The 22,099-nt window shown below is 44.2% G+C and overlaps 1 protein-coding gene across 4 annotated transcripts in view; it reads left to right on the top strand.

Annotated features, from left to right (window-relative positions):
- ALKBH8 (alkB homolog 8, tRNA methyltransferase) overlaps window positions 1-22,099 on the top strand; it is a 62,726-nt gene that overhangs the window by 20,874 nt on the left and 19,753 nt on the right. For all 4 annotated transcript variants that reach the window (XM_087721171.1, XM_087721172.1, XM_087721173.1 and 1 more), the window contains 2 exons: window positions 12,823-12,929; window positions 16,468-16,619. In XM_087721171.1, coding sequence (XP_087577297.1) covers window positions 12,823-12,929; window positions 16,468-16,619 — 259 coding nt within the window. The remainder of the gene's footprint in view (window positions 1-12,822; window positions 12,930-16,467; window positions 16,620-22,099) is intronic.

Below are 22,099 nucleotides of genomic sequence, written 5' to 3'. Positions count from 1 at the left end.
GATCCCAGAAAGTAGGTTTCCATGAGAGGAGACAATATCTTTGACACTTTTTCGAAATGTTTTGAGTACAAGTACCTGCTATGTCTTGGAATTGATCTGAAACCTTTCATGAAAACCACAAAGCAAAGTAATAAGTAGAGATTCTGGTGACTAGTTTGTTCTAGCAAACCTTTTATGTCTTTTGGTCCAAACTGCAGTTCTCAGGACTTCCGCTTCCTGAAGAATTAGAAGTCAAAGTTCAGTTGCATGAACCTTTGGATTAAAAAAACTGGGATAGCTAAGCTTCAGCAGTAATAAGAAGTAGAGTTATTTCAGTGTATCTTTTCTTGCATTACAAAACTTTGCAGAATCTCCATAGTTTGAAAAGACAGAATAGTTTGACCTCATCCCTCATTGTGAATTTGTTTTATTTATGAGCTTTGGATATAGTTTTTGAAAGGGTAACACCCAGGCCTTGCCATGAGAAGATTGTTTATTCTTCATTTCTGGGCTGGAGCTTTATAGTTGTTGGGGGAAATATCCATCTGGTTCAGTTCCAAGCTGGGTGAAAGACACTGGAAACATGGAGGCTGATTGGAAAGATTGTTTATTGATGAAGCAGAACCACCAAGCATGTGTGATTGTGGGTAGCTCATCACATAGAGTTGAGAGTGAGGGGTATTTATACCTTCTTTGAACCTGAGCTTCCTGTTCCTGTGCAAGAACATGTATTCTATTGGCTGTTGTAGGGGTTATACAGGGCTCTGTAGGTTGTTCCAGGTTTGGTTGAAGTTTGAAGCATGTGGTGCAACTGAGATGATGCAATGAAGGAGCTTGTGTTCTGAAAGATGCTGGGCAATTCCTACCTATTATGGCTGAGGACTAATCTTACCTTTGTTCAGACCTTGCTGCAGGGAATTTACTTATGAATAGAGCTAGCTATCTCTTTAACTCTTAAGTGTTAACATCTGCTAAGGACTGTTAAGAAAGGTGGGGGGGGGTGCTATTAAGAGTGAGTCTGCTTCCTGCCTGTAAAAAGAAACATGTTTGCAGGAAAATATAATATTCTGCCTTTTCAATATTTCTACATAGCCCTCTTTGTGGATTTTGCCTTTGCCATTGTTGAATCTTTGACAAGAAGCAACAAACTAGGGCTTAGTTTGATATATATGGCCTCTAAAAATCTTTTCCAAACCTGATCAAGGAATTCTGGTTAAATACCCCCCCCCCCATTCTGCTTCTGATGTGAAGTTTGTGAACATTCTTCCTTATCCAGATCTGAATCTGTATTTAAACTGCCCATCAATTATCCCACTCAAACAGTACATATAACTTATTTTTTGCATTCAAAAGTATCATGATTGACATTTCTGTGTTAATTCACTTTTGTAAGATGCAGAAGATATTCACTCATAGATTGGATACTTTCTCTGGATGAAACTTTTGGTAGTTGCCTACAACTTAAAGTGATTTCTTTTGAAGTACAATTCGTAGAATTCTCTTTCTATGACATGACTAGATGAACCAATTCTACTTAATTGTAAGGTTACGTAACAGAATCCGGCAACTATCCTGTTTCCCTGAAAATAAGACCTCCCCGGATAATCAGCCCAATTGAGCTTTTGAGCGCATGAACTAAAACAAGCCCTCCCTCCAAAATAAGCCCTCACTGATAATATTGCAACACAGCAGCAGCCACGAGGTGACCCTGCTTGCCGCCTCCTGCACTGCAAAAATAATAAGACCAAGTTCTTATTTCGGGGGTCAAAAGAAAATAAAAACCGGTCTTATTTTCGGGGAAACACCCTACAAAATGCAAATTTCCCATTGCCACTTTTAACTGCATGAACCATTTGGATGGGTCCTTCCTACGTTTCTTTTTGTGTCCATTAAACCACCAGGGGCTCCTGCCTCTCTTATCTGAGTTTGTCCTTTTTCTTTCCCTTATTTCCCCAAGTCCTCCACACATTGCCCTGCAATACTATACTTTAAGAGCAAAAACAGATGTTTTGTTTCAAACGTGGCATGATAAGGGATGTGGAAATGAAGTCTGATGAATAGGGATGAACTGGAATTTGATATATTTATCTTTGAACTGTGGGAAGTTATCATCCAGCCCTCTCCCAGAAAAATGAAATATCCTAGGAAATATTGAAAAGGCAGAATATTTCTCTGGATATGAAAAGAAAGAAACATGCTTTAAAAGACAGAATAGTTGCCTGTAGCTTCCTGCCCATCCCACTGTTAATGGGCCATTAAGGCCAAGCTAGTCCACTTTTACATAATAAAGACTTCTCCACTGCAGCCTCAGAGGGGATGGAAGTAAAGGCATGATAATATTGGCACTTTACTCAACTGACCACATGGCATCTGAGAACTCATCCATACCTGGATTCAAAACACAGCCTAGAGAGTAGCCCCCTGCATGGCACCATGGGAGTCTGACAACCAATCAGAATACATTTCTTACACAGGAACAGGAAACAAAGAGGTGGGACTAAACAGGTTATAAAAAGCCTAGCAAGCCCCTCCTTCAGCCCTTCTCTTCTTCTCCACCAACATTGAAGCATGTGATCACCTTTTCTGTTCAGGGCTCAAGCCATGTGGCCCTGTCCAACAATAAACCATCTTTCCAAGCAGCCTCCATGTCTCCAGTGTCTTTTTCCCCACTTGCAGCTGAACCCAGAAGGACATTTCTTTCATCAGAACAACAGGCAACTGAAGAGCAATATGGTAGCACTGAAAGAGTGCCATGCAGGAGATCAAGACCTGTTATTTATTACCTGGAAGGCAGGATATAGAATAAAGATCTTAAGTTGCTGGAAACTTCCTAATAGTAAGATCTATTGGATGGTGGAACTAATTGTTGCTGCCAGTGTAGTTAATTAATATTTCAAGAGCTATGGTAGGATTATTTCTCTTTTGTGGCTTTTTGTAGCTGTTTCTGTTACATGTACCACCCAACGTTGCTATGGGGATTAAGTAGTTATTAAATAAAATCAATTATCGAAAGAATTGGTGAACTCCCATTCAAAAGATGATTGGTGTTGGATATGCTTTAATTGGGATTCTTGTAGTGAGTTGGTGGCTGGGTGGTCTGTATAATCTCTCCTAACATTCTGATTCTATGATTCATCTAATATTTAATCAAAATCTGCTTCCCTGCAGTTTCTGCATTGTTTTTAATCCTGCTCTTAACGATAAAAGCCAAGAGGTCTGTTTCAGTTTTGTGTGAAACTCTTTTCACATTTTTTTAAAATTGTAAGTTTAATTTGTTCTTTTTTTACCCAGCTATCATAATAATTAAATAAATTTGTTTCTAGAGGTTTAGCAATATCCGTTTCATAAATCATAAAAGGAGTGTTGTGAGATTATAAACAGCAATAGATTTATTGTTGCTTTTTGGGTGGTGTTCTAGTCACGCTGATAGGAAGGGGTAGAAGTTATGGTTCCTATACAGATTTGTTGAAACCTTTAAAATATCAGGTCAAGTGAGAGGTTTCCTATCTCTCTGCTTAATTTACAACTCAATGTGTGTTCCAGTATTGTTAAAGACATCAGACAAAAAAGAGGGAGACTAAACTGCATTAAATAGTACTTGCTTGTAGAAATAAAGTGAGTTAGACAACTATGAGAGTCTTTTATCTGGAGCAGAACATAGGCAGTTAGTGAAATCTAATAAACCAGACTATGCTGGAAGCCTAAGTGAATCATTGGTCTTGAAATCATAAAAGGTGCCCACGATCTACATTACTTTTCCTAGAGGGATTAAGTTCTTGATATACCAGTCAGCCTGAAAGATCAAGAGACAATGAACACCATTAAGTTCTCTGCCCCAGGAGCCGAAAGTTCTTGGCAATAAGCTTGCAGTAAAAAATATTTTGCATGATAGGGGAACTAAACGCATTCTAAATAAGTTGGGAAGGGAAGAAGGAATAGCTCTTAGCCTTGCCTAATGGAAATTTTGGACAAGGGATGAACTAGTAAACTGTGTTGAAGTCATGTGGAGGATTACATTCTGTTGGCAGATACAATTTTATCCTTCCAACTATTACTTAATCAGAAGGAATGTGATAATATTTACAAAATACATAACTATGGAACTTTCCCTAGAATGACTGTGTTGCTATGAAAACCATTTGGTTAGATTTTTCTACCTAAGGACATTTTGATTGGGCCTTGGAACTTGTAATCCTAATTATGTGATTTATTGCTTTTATATCCACCTTTTCTTTTGGAGCACAAGGAAACATTCAAGCATGCTAAATTTCCTCTTTTAGGTTGGATTGGGATAGGCCCAGAATCACTCTGTAAGATAGATGGTCCGATGGAGTCTTGAAATTGTATCTCCCCAATTCATATCCAAGTCCATATCCACTCCACTTCATTCTGCTGGATCTCAGAAGCATCATGTGTTACTGGATATTGAACTTAACACCTTCAAGAATATTTTTTGGCCTACCAAATACTTTAAACCCCAGGCCTTTCCTGGAGTTAGCACAACAGTTAAAACAAAGTTAATGGGAAAAGATAAGTTGGATTATATTTTTCTCTTGATCAAGATGAATACGTAGGGCAATTTCCTGAAGCGAGAACATCTTTATGGAAACGATCTACGGTATATTAGATATTAAACTACGGCTGAAACATTTGATTGCATCCTCTATTTTAAGCTCATTACGATAAACGCTCTTTCTCTGGGCTGCCACTGGTACCTGAGACAAAATATAATTTGGAATTATATTATATATATAATAACATGACAGAAAATTGTGAAGATATGTTAATGAAAAAGAATTGGAGGGAAATTGGGTCGTTAGCTCATTTTGAGACCAATCTAAAAACAATAATAAGTGATGATAGAAAATGGAAAGATTTGCATATTTTCTGGGTTTGTGTGTGTTTTAAACTATCTAAAAGTTATTTTAAGGCTCATGTATATTTCCTGATTCAAAATGGTTTGAAAAATATGCTGCTGTATTTCAGAGGCAGGTGTAGTTCTCATTTGGTGACCATATTTAGGAATGGTCATTAAGTGAAGTGTAAAATCATGACTTTGCTTATTATCTTACTTCAATTTTCTGTTGCTTTGCATATTTGCAAAAGTCATAATAAATATGAGGGTTGGTTGCAAAGTTACTTTTTCGTGACTGTGATAACTGTGAATGGTTCCTGTGTGATTACCTGTCACTACCTGTATTAAACCTGTCATTGTATGGGTTATTTTTTTAAAAAAATATTCACGTTGTAGTTGGATAAACAAATGCTATAAAAACTCTACCTAACATATAAAAAATGTGAAACAGCATTACATCTAACTAAACTAAACATTAACTAAAACTTTAAGTTACATTTAGCTTGTCATCATTTAGTGTTATTTATTTGTTAGATTTATTCCTGGCCTTTCTTCCAGAATTTAAAGTGATTTGCATAATTTCCCTACTCTGTGAAAAAGGCTTTGCTGAAAGAGAATAACTGGCCTAAAGTCATTTAGTGATCTTTAATGGCTATCATGGACTTGAACCCTGGGCAGCCCTAACTCTAGTTCAACTCTTCAGTTACAGTTACTTTACCGCTCTGGTATTATTCCTAGTCTTATTTGTTATTTCAGTGCTTTTGTAAGGAGGAAGAAGGCTGCATACATGTGTTGTGTGTAAGGTGGGGATGAGAATCAGGCTCTTGTTCCGTGATGGCACGCGGAGTCCTCTCTGTGGGCTTGCGGGCTGTCACCCAGCTCAGCTCCATCGTGCATGGACACATGGCTCCCACTGGCCAACTGATTTTCAGGGCTCTGCAGTGCATGCGGGAGGCACACGCGCATGTGTGTGTGGGAAATGTGTGCATGCACAAGGGGGGGTTGTAGGGCATGCATGGGGGTTGCGCACACATTGCATTGTGGGTGTAAGCACACACAGACACACTGTTTCAAGCACGCTGTCATGCGCTCGCTTTCGGCACACGAGGACAAAAAGCCATCACTGCTCTAGTTCTACACTTGAAAAATTCAATTCAACATTACTGCATTTTCTATAAACTCTGTTGTTGCAGGAGTTCAGAAGCATTTGAGCACGATCCGGATAGCAATAGCATTTGGCTTATATACTGCTTTACAGTATTTTACAGCCCTCTCTAAGCGGTTTGCAAAGTCAGCCTATTGCCCACAACAATCTGGGCCCTCCTTTTACCCACCTCAGAAGGATGGAAGGCTGAGTCAACCTTGAGCCTGGTGCGATTTGAATTGCCAAATTGCAGGCGGCCGGCAGGCAGCAGAAGAAGCCTGCAGTGCTGCACTCTACTAACCACTTTGCCCGAAGGGCTGATAGGACGTTGCAGTGTTTCCCAGAATGTAAATGTTTTTCTTTTGCAAGTTCTTCATATTTGTTTTAGGGGCTTTGTATCGCTTATTCTCTGTGCTAATAGCGCAGTGACTGTGAACATCATTAAACAATGACTCACTTTATATAGCGTCTTTATAGCCTCTTCAACAATTATTTCTCTGCCGTCTCTTCTATGGCTCACCAGATCTAATTTCATCTCTGAGCAAGCAGCCTTGCCCAACTTTCATACCTTTACGAAATACCTCTTGCTCCCTCTGTCCTTGTTTGTAACGTCTCTCCCGCCCCCCACATACCAACAGATGCTCACACTTTTTTGCATTAGTTGGGCTGTGTCTCACGCAGCATGAGCTGCATTCAAAATGAAAGTGGTGGCTTATATCTGTCTGAGCATCTCTGAAAGATCCATCAGAGTCCCTCGTCACAAACGTTGGCTCCAGCGTCATGTTTTTCCCTGCAGAGCGATATTATTAGCTTCATGTGTGTTTCTCTCCCTACTTATAGTTGCAAAAAAAAAGAAAAAAAAACCATGGCAAAGGAGATCAACACATCGAGCTTCTTACTCTTTTCAATGTTTTTTTTTTCTCTTTTAAAAAAATTATTATTGACTGCAGTCCCTGATGATGTATTATGGGCAAGGTAGAAATTTGATCTTTATTGACTTTGCCACCTCTGGGAATAAAGAAAATGGATAAGAACAAAAATAGTAATTGGAAATAGCTCCAGTGGAGGGAACCTGTCACGAGATGAATTGATTCAGCAGTGGCAGAAGTAGCGCTATTGATTGGGAGCCTTTAGTGAATTAAAAAGAGGGCCAGGCATCTAATACGCCTCTTTCTTTTCTTTGGAAACTATGGACGTGTGAGGGAATGAAACAAAGAAGTGGAAATTTGCAGTTCTCTAGTTAGATAAAAAATGATTCACAAAGAGGCACAACAAGGCGATCTCTGTCTCCTTTGGCATGTGGTTTTTAATAGTGAATGGGATCAGGACTTTTCCATGTGGAGGCAAGATGATGATGATCAGAGGTGGTATTCATCCGGTTTGGACCAGTTCACCCAAACCGGTAATGGAAATCGCGGGTAGACCCGCTCACCTGGCTCTATGGCGTCCTATTTAGGCACATTTTCAAGCCGCACGCATGTGTGCAAGCTGTGCATGCAATCAAAGCACATGCACTGAAGGTCAAGCATCTGTATAGACAGGCGCGTGCTCACATTTGCAAATCGGTCAGGAAAGTAAGTGAATATCATCCCTGATGATGGTGGTGGTGGTAGTGATGATGATGAATTAGGGGCAGACTCTGTTTGAAGATGAATGTAGAAGCTGTAAATGCTGATTTTCAATTACCGCGTTTCCCCAAAAATACAACCTGTCCTGTAACTAAAGCCTTGCCACATTTTTCGCGTGGGCAAAAATATAAGCCCGCCCCCGAAAATAAACCCCCTGGAGAACCCCCTCCCTGCCTCCAGCCAGGCAGAGTACTGCTCACTGACATAGCAGTATCCCGAAAGCGCCAAGCCGCAGGAGCTGGGGGGGGGGGAAAGGTGCTCACATTGCTTGCTGCCTTCGGGATACCACTCGGTTGGGGAGTGGCATTCTGCCTGGCTGGAGGCGGGAGTTGCCCAGCTCTCCCTGCAGCAGCTGTCACCGCTGCTGGCTCCAAGCATAACGTCTTCTCCGGTTCCAAACTCAGCTGCTGAGTCTTCCAGCAGCGGCTGCTTTAGGAGTGCACTCTATGGTTGTGGGCTGGCTCTGGAAGACTCTGTAAGAGAGCCTTCCGGACAGAGAACCTTCCAGCAGCCAGCCCACAACCATAGAGCGCACTCCTAGAGCGGCTGCTGCTGGAAGACTCGGCAGCCAAGTTTGGGAGTTTGGAACCGGAGAAGACGTTATGCTCAGAGCCCGGCGGCGGCTGCTGCAGGGAGAGCTGGGCCCGGACATGTTGAGGCTAGGAGGCATGCCTGCTGGGGGCGGAACAGGTGCTCGTGCAATCACCTTTTCCCGCCCGGCAGAGCTCCATGCACTGACCTAGGGGGTATCCCTAATATGCCAAGCCGTGGGAGCTGGGGAGCGGGCAGAGCACCACATGACTTGGCGCCTTAGGGATATCCCCTAGGTCAGTGAATGGCGCTCTGCCTGGCTGGAGAGGAGGTTTGCCGGGCGGTTACTCATGAGCTTGCTGCCTGCTTCGCCCCTGAGGCTGTACCCGGCTCTTGGGGAGCCAGCCGCCCGGCAACCCCAAAACAATAAGCCCTCCTCTATAATAAGCCCAAGGCCATATTTTGTAAGTAAAAAGAAAATAACACCCTGTCTTATTTTCGGGGAAACACAGTAGATATTTTTTAAAAAAATGTTTAAAAGGGGATGTGGGTGGGATTAAAGAAAACAGAAAAGTTTTAGGTCAAGAGCATACAACTGGAGATCTTGGGGCCACTTACATCTGTGAAAGCTTAGAACTGTAGGGTTGGAAAATTGGAAAGGACCACAAGGATAATATAATTTATCGCTCTGCAGGAAACCAATTAAAACTATCCACGAGAGATGGCTTTCTATCTTCTTCTTCAAAGCCTCCAATGATGGAGAACCTACACTATCCACAAGACTATTCCATTATTATGACAGTCTAAACAACAGTTGCACAGATTTTACATCATAAAGCTTTTCCTTAAATTTTAATTATGCTTCCATTACAATTAGCACTGCCTCAAGAGTGCTGTGTTGGCCGGGAAGCTGAACTCCCTCTAGTGGCCATTACGGGTATTTATCTGAAACCTTTACCATCATCCAGCACTATTACATCAGGGAGGCAGTGTGTTAAGAACTTAGACGCCCTCCAGTGGACATTGTTAGTATTTCTTTTTGGACATATACTTTTCTGGACCATTTACAGCTTTCTATTGGACTCCCACTAGACTTTATTAATTAACTTTGCGCAATTTATAATTTCTTTCTTTTCTTTCATCTTTTTCTTCTCCCTTTGCATGGGTTATATATGAGGTACGCATGAGATGAATGAATGTCCCACTTTTATGACCATATTGTTGTAAATTTTGTGTTTTTTAACTTTTACGTGGGGACTGTTTGGGGGAGTGTTTGAGTATGTATGATTCGGAGGACCTGCCGGGAGTTGCGGGGGCTATGGGGGTGGCTGAGGGGACCAGAGACACGGGAGAGGGTCGGGGTATTGCGGTCGTAACAGGGAGGGGCAGATACGGCGGGGACTTTAGGGCAGGCCATTACCGGGGAAGGAGGGTTCGCTACATTGCAGAGATCCCTCCTTCCGGCCCTAGGAGTCCCACTCCAAGACCAGATGGCGGAAGTAGTCAGGACCCTGGTCTCAGGCTGTTGTCGCTAAATGCCAGGTCTGTTGTTCATAAAGCTCCTCTCGTCCGGGACTTAATTTTAGACGAGAGGGCAGACCTGGCATGTATTACTGAAACCTGGCTGGGCCCAGAGGGAGGAGTCCCCCTTGTAGAGCTGTGCCCAGAAGGATTTCAGGTGCTACATCAGCCGAGAGCCCAGGGAAGGGGTGGAGGTGTGGCCGCCGTTATCCGGGAGTCGTTAGTTCCTCGTAGGGTCCCTGCTCCGGAGATTGTCGGGTGTGAGTCTTTGCTGTTAAAGTTGGACCTCAAGGGTCAAGTGGGTCTGCTGCTAACATACCTGCCTCCCAACAGCGTTGCAGCAGCCCTCCCCTCGCTCCTCGAGTCGGTAGCCGAGCTGGCAATTGAGTTCCCTAGGTTGATGGTCCTGGGGGACTTCAATTTGCCGTCGCTCGGTGAAAACTCTGATGGGGCGCAGGAGTTCATGGCCTCCATGACAGCCATGGGCTTGACCCAAGTAATTCGAGGCCCAACCCACTCAGCGGGACACATGCTTGACCTTGTATTTCTCTCGGAGCAGTGGATTTGTGATCTTGGTCTGAGGGGGAGCGACATCATACCCCTGTCGTGGTCAGACCACTGCCTACTGAGGCTCGACTTCCGGAGGCCAAACCCCCACTGTAGGGAGGAGGAACCGACCAGGTGGTTCCGCCCCAGGCGCCTTATGGAGCTGTCAAGGTTCCAGACAGAGCTTGGGGTTATTCCTGACACTCTCGCCCACAGTCCGGTGGAGACTCTGGCTGCTGCGTGGCACTCGGCAGCGTCGGAGGCCCTCGACCGGATTGCGCCACTGCGGCTCCTCCGAGGCAGCGGATCCCGGAGACCCCCTTGGTTTACCGAGGAACTCCGGGAGATGAAGCGCCGGACGAGATGCCTAGAGCACCGTTGGAGGTCCGATAAGTCCGAATCGAACCGAGCAATGGTAACCACCTGCACCAGGGAATACACCAGAGCACTTAAGGCAGCAAAAAGATCGCACATAGCCACCCTGGTTGCATCCGCTGAGTCCCGTCCAGCCGCCCTGTTTAGGATAACCCGCTCCCTATTGAACAAAAGGGAGGCGGGGGAACCCTTGCAGGGCAAGGCTGAAGAGTATGCCCAATTCTTAGCGGACAAAATTGCTCGGTTTCGGTCGGACTTGGACTCCACCCCCGCAGTTCCAGCCGAGGCACAAGGGGACCAAGTAGAACAGCTCTGGGTTGAGTTTCAGGACGTTACCCCCGGGGATGTGGACAAGGCCATGAGAGCTGTAAGTACCTCCACCTGTGTTCTGGATCCGTGTCCCTCATGGCTGGTTACGAACTGCAGTGAGGTGACACGAGGCTGGATCCAGGCGGTTGTAACCGCCTCCCTTCGGGAGGGGAACTTCCCCGCCGCACTGAAAGCGGCGGTGGTGAGACCCCTCCTGAAGAAACCATCGTTAGATCCAGCTGTTCTTAATAGCTATCGTCCTGTCTCCAACCTTCCCTTCTTGGGGAAGGTTGTTGAGAAGGTGGTGGCCTTTCAGCTCCAACGGTCCTTGGAGGAAGCAAACTACCTAGACCCCTTCCAGTCAGGCTTCAGACCCGGTTACAGCACAGAAACCGCTTTGGTCGCATTGATTGATGATCTCTGGAGAGCCAGAGATGAAGGACATTCCTCCATCCTGGTCCTCCTTGACCTCTCAGCGGCTTTCGATACCATCGACCATGGTATCCTTCTGCGACGACTGCGGGGGGTGGGAGTGGGAGGCACCGTGCTACGGTGGTTCTCCTCCTACCTCTCGGACAGGTCGCAGTCGGTGTTAGTGGGGGGGCAGAGATCGTCCCCTAGGCCCCTAAATTATGGGGTGCCTCAGGGCTCAGTCTTATCCCCCCTGCTATTCAACATCTACATGAAACCGCTGGGAGAGATCATCCGCAGGCACGGGATTAGATACCATCAATATGCGGACGATACTCAATTGTATCTGTCCGCCCCGTGCCAACTCAATGAAGCGGCAGATGTGATGAGCCGGGGTCTTGGGGCCGTTATGGACTGGATGAGGGTTAACAAGCTTGTGCTCAACCCAGAAAAGACCGAGTGGCTGTTGTGTTTTCCTCCCAAAGATTTGACTAATATTCCAACACTCAGGCTGGGGGGTCAAATTTTGCACCCCTCAGAGAGGGTCCGCAACTTGGGAGTCCTCCTGGATCCACAGCTGTCATTTGACCACCACCTAACGGCTGTGACCAGGGGGGCATTCGCCCAGGTTCGCCTGGTGCGCCAGTTGCGACCCTACCTGAATCGGGAGGCTCTCACAACAGTCACTCGGGCCCTTGTGATCTCTAGGCTGGAATACTGCAATGTGCTCTACATGGGGCTGCCCTTGAAGAGCATCCGGCGGCTTCAGCTAGTGCAGAACGCAGCCGCGCGAGTGATCGCGGGTGCACCTCGATTCACCCGCATAACACCCATCCTCCGCGAGCTGCGCTGGCTGCCTGTCGATCTCCGGATGCGCTTCAAGGTGCTATTAATCACCCATAAAGCCCTACATGGCAGTGGATCTGGATACTTGAGAGACCGCCTTCTGCCAATTACCTCCCTGCGACCAATAAGATCCCATAGACTAGGCCTCCTCCGTATCCCATCGGCCAGCCAGTGTCGGCTGGCAACCACAAGGAGGAGGGCCTTCTCAGCAGTAGCCCCGGCCCTTTGGAACGAGCTCCCCGTGGAGATCCGTACCCTCTCCACCGTCCAAGCCTTCCGCATAGCCTTGAAGAACTGGCTCGCCCGTCAGGCCTGGGGATAGGATAGTTACCCCTCCCGAATGATGAATGTAAGTTGCCTACTATTTTATTATATGTCTTCTCTCTTGATGTTTGTGTTCCCCCCTTCCCAGTTTTATGTGAGCCGCCCTGAGTCCCCTCAGGGAAAAGGGCGGCCTACAAATTCTAATAAAACTACTAAAACTACTAAACTTTAATGAAATGTAGGCCGTTGCAACTTAAACCTGTTAACTTTTGGTTCTTGTTTCTGTGGCCATGGACAACCATTATTCATCATCATCTTTGTTTTTTTATTAGTGCATCTTGCATCTTGCAAGTACACATCTTGACAACTTTCAACAGCACAAAATAACTATGTATTCCATTCCTTTTCTGCAGATTGTTATGGATTTTAAACATCCTGATGGACGCACCGCTGCAGTGTTGCTGCCTCAGCGTAGTTTGCTAGTGATGTCTGGAGAATCCAGATACCTCTGGACCCATGGGTAAGAGCTGGTATTCACCTTGCAGTCAAATTATAAACTGGCAGTGCATTGTAGTAAGCTTTTATTTTTTTTAGCAGTCAGAAACATAAACAGTCCATTTATCCTGTTAGTAATACGCATAAAAGACAACTCACCACCTTAAGGTACCTATCATCTGAATTTTGATTGACTGTGAGAGCAATTATGAAAGAAGAGGTCTTATACATATTTGTTCTGACCTAGGCTTCCCAAGAGCATGAAGCAAACTCCTGGTCCTGACAAAAACCCCTTTTATTAATTTACTTTCAATTCTGCTCATTCACATCCAGAGAAGTCTTTCATGGGAGAATTTATAGTCACAGATCTTATGTGGCTTAGAGAGCTGACAGGCCGATTGTGAGCTCGGAGAGTCACAAACCAATCAAGCAAACTCCACCCTCCTTTTGCTCCTCTTTTGTTTCCTCTGGGAGGGGCCATTCATCATTCATCTGTGGCCTTACTCCCAACTTGACCCTTGTTCTTTAGCTGTTCCCTTTGTCTGGCAACTCTGTGCATGAGCACACTGGGAACAGGCTCCAGCTGTTCATCTGCCTAATTGATGTCTGACTCTGAAGGCAGCTGATAACTGGCATATGGCTTTGGCCCCCTCTCTGCCTCTGACACAGAGCCCTCATCAGAGCCTTCCCCAGACTCCAGGACTGGCCATGTTCCTCCCCAATCTTCTCACTGTCTGAATCTGCTGCCCACTCCGCTGGCTGCTGGTGGGCCACAACAATATTAAGCTCAGTTTTCTGTTCAATTGACATCTAAAGAATTAAAGTTTTCATACAGGACTTATTTGTTGAAGGAGAAAACGGTGATGCCGCATGGGTGAAGGTGCAAGTATTTATGATGGATGCCATTTCTTAACCCTACCCTTCCTTCAAGGAGCTTCCCCAGATGTACATTTTCACATTAACTCTGTGAGGTCGTGACTTTAATCATTTGCAAAGCTTTATGGCCGATGAATGATTTGAATTTGAATTTCCTTCAACCTAATTGAACATATTAATCAGTAGAACACCTGGATTCCAGAGGGCATCAGAAAGAGAGCAGGGTATGTTAACTGTTCCCGGAAACTTTAAGAAGTAGGAAACTGATAGAATTAAAGCAACCTTCCTCAGTTTAACAAGTGCAGTGATTTGCTTAACGAACACGGCAAAAAAAGATCCTTAACATGGGTGCAATTCGCTTAACAACCACCTTGCTTAACAACAGAAATTTTGGTCTCTGTTGTGATTGTGAATTGAGGATTATCCTTAATACACATAAAATGTTCATCAGTTTGGACAATTAACACCCATTTCTCTAAAAAGCAAAGATTATGCTTCTGACATTTATGATATGTGTACTTGTGTTTGGTTTTTGTCAGAGGTTGGAGCAATCACATCCAGAAAGCACGGACAGGTAACTGATTCAGCAGGATTCATTAACGTCTCTTTATATATAATATAACACATTAAGTAAATATACAATACCAAAAGCAGGTTTTTTAACTTTGTAGTAAATACAAGCAAGACACAAGCAGAGGAGATAACCGTTTCAGTTCAGGACAGCAGACTAGTTTAGAGCTCACCACAGACTCAGAGCTGCAGAGCTAAGCCACGCCCAGGCTCCAAACCTATTCCAGTTCATGAGTATATCTACACTGAAAGTTTTGCTTTGCTCACCAGTTACAGCCATCCATTATTTGCTCTCCAATAATACTTATTTTTTGTCTTGCTGTAGTTCCCTTGACAAGGCTAAATTCAGGTTTCTAGCATAGACATTAATAACAGGCAGAAGGCTTACCTTGTTGGAAATGAAATGCTGATGATCCTGAAGGTTGAAATTCTGGGAATTTTTCAAGACAAGCTGGTCCATGCCAGGCCACGCTAGTTTCCAGAGGCAGATTCTGCACTGAGGGAGCTGATTATCAAACAGGATATTCTAAGCCCTCTTGGTATTATTCAATATTACCTCTTTCCTGTCTTCTTTAATACTGTATTTTTTGGAGTATAAGACACACCTTTTTCCCTCAAAAAAGAGGCTGAAAATCTGGGTGCGTCTTATACACTGAATACAGCATTTTTTTGCATCCTGAAACCCCGCCCCTGGCCGTGCATAACTTGTAAGAGGCTTTCAGGGAACTCCTGGGGGCTGGGGAAGGCAGAAATGAGCAAAAATAACAGGCCGTTTTTAACTCAAATTTTCCTCCCCCAGCCCCCAGGTGCACTACTAGCTGATAACCCTGTGTTGCCTGGGTATCTATTTATTATAATCCTGTATTAGACAGGAAAAGCCCTGATTTTAGCGACAATTAAATTAGTTACAATTTTTTTCCCTGTGCCCCCAGAAGCGTCAAGAAAAGTGATACCACCTTAATTTCTAATGTTGGATTTTGGTTGCGAAGCCCTTATCCGCGCCGACATAAGTGCGGAGGGCAACTCCGCGCCGTCCGAAGCGCTAAGGAAAAAGGTGACCCTAGCGCAACGACATAACCGCGGAGGGCAAATCCACGCCTTCCGAAGCACTCAGCACCCTAACCCTAAACCTAACCCTAAACCTAACCCTAACCCTAAACCTAACCCTAACCCTTACCTTAATTTAAATCGGCTTTCTGCCGCCGCACTGTTTTAAAGCGCCCTTCTGTCGCCGCGCTGTTGTCGCCGCGGTGATGACGTCGCAGCTTTAGCGATGCGTTTTTTTTCGCCGCTATTTTGACGAGCGCGGTTTTGTCGGGCCACGTTGGATTTTCCCTCTTACCAGAGGGAGCCCCCTTGTGGAGTACTGTGAAGCCGTTACCATGGCGACTCCACTGCGCTGCACAGTAGGAGCCATTTTACGGCGGTACAGTAGAAGCCATTGTAAGACAGAACAGGGTGTATCTTAGCGGAACACACACCCCAAGGGGCGTTAGGGGTGTCTTTGAAGGAATAGAGGTAAGGCTACGTAAAGACATGCGTAGCTACCGTGATCTCAGTAGCTGGTTATCTCGGATAACTACAAGCTCACCTAATTAGCAGAACCAGATGTGGGAAAAGAGGAAAGGTTACGTACAGACATGCACATTACAGCCATGATCTCAAGTAGACGTTTATCTTTTAGCCCATTATCTCACCGAGCAGAGACAGGCCGTATCAGGGAGTTATGTGAGACTCAACCTTGACTGGGATAGCCTTCTGGATTCACAAGGGAAAAAAGAAGGAGTAAACCAAAAACAAGACTGTTGCTTTCTGTGCTTTTGCTTTGCTTGTTAAAACTTTATAAAAGCCCCAAAAAAACACCTCTGCATAAGACAGATAGACATTTTGGACACAACTGCTTGATGTACTGCTGAAACCCACATGTCTTTCCCCCCAGTATTTGTTTCCAGAGGGTAAGTCATCTGTGTACCAAGTTTGGTTGAAATTGCTTGAGGCGTTCCAGGGTTATGGTGGAACACGCACGCACGCACGCACGCACGCACGCACGCACATGTTTTTACATATATAGGTAATAAAAAAGGGAGTGAAATCGTGACTTGTGTTTTATTTTAAAGTATTACACCAAGGAAATTTGACGTCGTTCAAGCATCAGAAGGAGAGAATGTTGGAAGCATCACTGCTGACATCAGAAAGTTAACCTTAAACAAAAGGGGAAAGAGAATATCTTTCACTTTCCGGAAAATAAAGAGAAGCCCTTGTTGCTGCTGTAAGTACTGTGCTGCATGTAATTTGAGCCTCTTTCATTGGGAATCTTTTTCAAAAGAGTGTGATTTTCAGTAATAATTTTATCTTTCAAAAACAGCAATTATAAGTCCCTATTGCAGAATTGTATTTTTTTTAAAAAAATCCACCCATCTAATCCTAGAACCGATATTGAATTGAGACATGTCTGATTATTTGTGAGTTACATCATAGCTTATCTTTACTACAGTATGCTACTTATATAGTCATCCACCTCAGAGGTGACTTTAGACCGGGGAGAGGGGCAAACTCGCAGCCCGCGGGCCAGATGCATCACACGCTGGCCATGCCCACCCCCTTTTAGCGAAGGGAGGAAAAGTCGTAATACGTCACGTGACGACAACATGACAATGCGAGTTTGACACCCCTGCTTTAGACAGTCTTCAGAGGGTTAAAATAAAACAACATGATTATTAAAATAATAATCCAAAATAGTAACTGAAGAGTTCAGTAATAATATAATACAGATCCAGGGCCTAAAAGTCATCATTCCTTTTCCAATCAGTGATGATAAGAACAAGACAGATCTACCCACAAAGCTAGTTTAAAATTCCATCAGCTGATATGCCTGAGAGAACATTCAGAACTTTTAATACCATACAAAAGGCCAAGAGTTCTAAAATTCTAGAGAACTAGAAAGCTACTTTTCTATTTTATTAGTTCTTAGCTCAGGGGTTCCTACGCTCTTTTTCCTGATGGTCTCATTTGGAGTTACAAGCTGGGACTGGGGAATTCTGGAAGTTGAAGTCCAGACATCTTTTTACTTATTATTAAATTTATATCTTGGTTTTTTTTTAATTTTAGGGTGTTCATAAGACTGTGATCTTCCTCATAACAGCAGCTTTATGAGATGGGTTGGTTTGAGAGAGAGTGCCTGGCCCAAAGTCACACAGCCAGCTTCCATACCTAGGAGTGAACTAGAACAGATAATTTTGGTTTCAACATCTTAGGTAAAGATAAAGGTTCCCCTCACACATATGTGCTAGTTGTTCCCGACTCTAAGGGGTGGTGCTCATCTCCATTTCAAAGCCGAAGAGCCAGCGCTGTCCGAAGATGTCTCCGTAGTCATGTGGCCGGCATGACTAAATGCCGAAGGCGCACGGAATGCTGTTACCTTCCCACCAAAGGTGGTTCCTATTTTTTCTACTTGCATTTTTACATGCTTTCAAACTGCTAGGTTGGCAGAAGCTGGAACAAATAATGAGAGCTCACTCTGTTATGCAGCGCTAGGGATTCGAACCGCCAAACTACTGACCTTTCTTTTATTTATTAGACTTATATACCGCTTCATAGGGCTTTCAGCCCTCTCTAAGCAGTTTACAAATTTTTTAGCAAATGGAGTCAGCAACTTGCCCCCACAGTCCGGGTCCTCATTTCACCCACCTCGGAAGGATGGAAGGCTGAGTCGACCTTGAGCCGGTGAGATTTGAACTGCTGAACTGCAGATCACAGTCAGCTAAAGTGGCCTGCAGTACTGCACCCTAACCACTGCGCCACCTCGGCTCTTTTCTGTTTGACAAGCTCAGCATCGTAGCCACCGACTCACCACCTCAGCATCTTAATCTCTCTAATATATTGTGAATATGTAGGAAGTCCTCAGTTTGTGACTGTTGGTTTCAAAAGTTACAACCTATTTGATAAAGGGGAACTTACGACCCCAATCTGAAGTTCCGATGGTGGCTCCTCAACCCCAATGATCAAGTGACTGCACATTGCTCAGCAATGTGGCCTCATTTATGGCTGTTTGCAGCATCCCAAGATCAAGTGACCACATTTTATGAAACCGGCACTTACCTCCAGTTTTTGGCAAAGTCATGCCATAGCAAACAATGGGTTATGACTTATGATTGAAATGATCAGGCACCATTGTGGCCGTAACTTGAGGATTACCTGTATAAAGGAGAATATATTGCAAAGCAATACTTCTGCTAGCTGCCGGCCACCTGCAATTTGGCAGTTCAAATCTCACCAGGCTCAAGGTTGATTCAACCTTCCATCCTTCCGAGGTGGGTAAAATGAGGACCCAGATTGTTGGGGGGAAATATACTGACTCTGTAAACAGCTTAGAGAGGGCTGTAAAGCACTGTAAAGCAGAATATAAGTCTAAGTGCTATTGCTATTGCTATCTCAACCTTGGCAAGGTGAAGATATCTGGACTTCAACTCCCAGAATTCCTCAGCCAGTTAGGCAGGCTGGGGAATTCTGGAAGTTGAAGTCCAGATATCTTCACCTTGCCAAGGTTGAGAAACACTATAATGTTCTCAGAGAAAGGCTGTCAGGGAGGGATCTCCGAACTTGCTTTAAGATTATGGACTTCAACTCCCACAATTCCCTAGCCAGCCTGGGCAGCTGCCTTGTGGGAAATTACCAAGCACCATACATAGAAGGTTTCCACTGCCCTTTTTCTATGCAGATGGCACATTTCCAACAAAACTGTAAGGTCAACTCTCCATGCTTTCTATCTCCAAGAAATATAGATGAGGCTGTAGGCTGGTGCTTTGCTTTCCAGCATATTAACACCCTATAATAGAAGTTAAATGGATTCTATACGAATGCAAAAAAAAAAATCAATTTGTTTAGCACGGTCACTTGTAACAAGTGTCTCGGGATAATAGCTTTGTTTTCCTCTTTCAAATTATGTACATGAGATTCACAGCCAGATTTCTTATGTTTATTTTTGTGATGGTACATTAGGCTACTGATGAAAAATTTTGTCTGGAAATAAATGGGTTATGTTGAAATCTACTGTATAGAGTCTGGGCCATTAAGACTGGTGTCACTGTGGTGTCATTATACATAATTATTAGCCTAGACAATAAAGGTCAGCTTTCTCCCCCACATAATTCTGGCTCCGTTGTTTGGCCTTGTATAAGCTGACTAGAGCAGGGACCTGGTGGCTCAGTGGCTAAGACGCTGAGCTTGTCGATCAGAGAGGTCGGCAGTTCAGTGATTTGAATCCCTAGCGCCTGATAACGGAGTGAGCTCCTGTTACTTGTCCCAACCTAGCAGTTCTAAAGCATGTAAAAAATGCAAGTAGAAAAATAGCAGGGACATGCAGTCACTAGAGGCAAGGGAGGCGGGGCCTCACCAGTCTCCTCAGAGAAAGGAAAGGATTTTAAATAATTTTCTTAAAATAATTAAAGCCAGGGTAGTTGCTACCAGATTTCAAGTCACAGTGGCTTGGTGTCTGCTCTCAGTATTAACTAGGAGGAGGCCAGAGAACTAGGGGCCTCTTTTGCATAAGGAATTTTTCGCCTTTTAAGAGTTAAGCAAGGGTTAACAAGCAAAGAATTCCTTATGCAAATGAGGCACATATTCTCTCGCCTCCTGTAGAGGGCATTTTTAGAGGCTTTTTAGAGTTCTCTGGGAGCAACTAGCTCAGTCTGACAGAGCTCTGGCTTTTCAAGAGGGCAGGGCAGGGCAGGGAGAAGCAGAGTTGAAGTCCACAAGTCTAAAAAGTGCCTCACCAGGGCTAAAGCTGACCGCACGTCACTGAAAAATAGGGACTACTTTTGGTGGGAAGGTAACAGTGTTCTGTGTGTCTTCGATGTTGAGTCATCCCGGCCACATGACCACAGAGACATCTTTGGACAGCGTTGGGTCTTCGGTTTTGAAGCGGAGATGAGCACTGCCCCCTAGAGTCGGGAACAACTAGCACATATGTGTGAGGGGAACCTTTACCTTACCTTTACCTTAAGCTGACTAGGAATTCTCGGTGTTAAAATCCTAAGATGTCTGATTCAGTACCAGGTTACAAAAACCAGAGAAAAACATGACTTGCCTTCATTGTGGCTTTCTCTCTTCCTTCTGTTTCGATCAGTCTGAAAGCTCTGAAAACCTTGCATGAAATGCAAGGAATAAATAATCCCCTTTTCTCATTGACCTTTTTTTTTCTAATTAACCTTTAAAAAGAAGAGTGCATGGGTAACTAAACTATGATTAATATTGTCATTTACAAGTGCTGGGAATCAGAGAAAATGAACAGGCAGGCCAAGGGGATTCTTTGAGCTCTAAGAGAAGGGGCTTCTCTTCTAACGAAACCCTTTGATGTCTCCAGAAAGGCCATTCCAGAAGGACACTAGAAGATGACAGGGAAGTAGAAAAGAGGAAGGAGCTCCAACATATAAGTGTCCAGTAGATGGCAGCACCAAACTAACTTTGGCCATTCTCAAACAGGCTAAAAAGTTGGATCTGTCTAGTGTTTGGGTAGGGAACCAACAGAAGATACTAGAGTTGTAGTCTAGGCTGGGAAGTTGAAAAATAGCTTGAGGAACATAATGACAAGCTTCATCCATATTGTTGGATGAATAAATGTGTGAGTGTCACCATTTGCCAGCCTGACTTTTTTATTTGCTACTATATCAATCAAAGGGACGCAGTGGCTCAGTGGCTAAGACCCTGAGCTTGTCGATTAGAAAAGTCGACAGTTTGGCGGTTCAAATCCCTAGCGCGACGTAACAGAGTGAGCTCCCAGCTTCTGTCAACCTAGCAGTTCGAAAGCGTGTAAAAATGCAAGTAGAAAAATAGGGACCACCTTTGGTGGGAAGGTAACAGGTTCCGTGCACCTTTGGCGTTTAGTCATGCCAGTCACAAGACCACAGAATCATCTTTGGACAGCGCTGGCTCTTCGGCTTTGAAGCGGAGATGAGCACCGCCCCCTGGAGTCGGGAACGACTAGCACATTTGTGCGAGGGGAACCTTTACCTTTATAGAGAAACACTTGAGGTACTGTAGGTTGGATCCTGGCCATACCAGCATATCATTCCTGGAATATGATTTTCATAGCAGCTAATTCACAGTCAATCATTTATTTACTTTTACAGTATGACTAGGCATATTTCTAATTTGGGATTTGCTGTATGCACTTTTCCTAAAAGGTGAGTTCAATTTCATTACCAATTGCCCAGAATAACAATCTGGTGAGATTATTCTCTAATTTCCTCTTCGTCTCCTACATTTGTATGTCCTGAAATATTTTTCAGTTTCTAAAACTGCCTACGGCATCTATTTGAGGCTCAGAGGCAAATAAAAAGATTTTAGCCCATATATATTGTGTTTCACTTATAAAAGAATATTAGGTGGGGCAGGAAGTTTGTTAGCTGCCAAGAGAGATATCTACAGTCTCGTTGCTTACTCCAATCCTGTTTCATAATGTCCCGGTTAGTGATGACTACCTTTTGAACATGGCACAATTTCTTATTTAAGAGGAGGAAAGCAACAGACTGAGAGCCTCTCTTAACAACTGTTCAAATTAATTGTGGTGCTGAGCAATTGGTAGTTACAACTGGTCCTCATACACACATTGCGTGTCCTGCAGTCATGTGGTCACCATTTATGACGTCTTTTCTGGCTTCCTAGGAGCAAACCAATGGGGGAGACAGCAGGAGTTTGCAAATAGCAAGCACGTTATGTCCTCACTTAACAACGGTGCAGGCTTCACTTAAT

This window comes from Thamnophis sirtalis, unplaced genomic scaffold, assembly GCF_051295495.1.
Source record: "Thamnophis sirtalis isolate CommonGarterSnake01/CBP01778 unplaced genomic scaffold, rThaSir2_p1.2 scaffold_8, whole genome shotgun sequence".
NCBI classification, from domain to species: Eukaryota; Metazoa; Chordata; class Lepidosauria; order Squamata; family Natricidae; genus Thamnophis; species Thamnophis sirtalis.
This window is presented reverse-complemented; position numbering and strand designations above follow the sequence as displayed.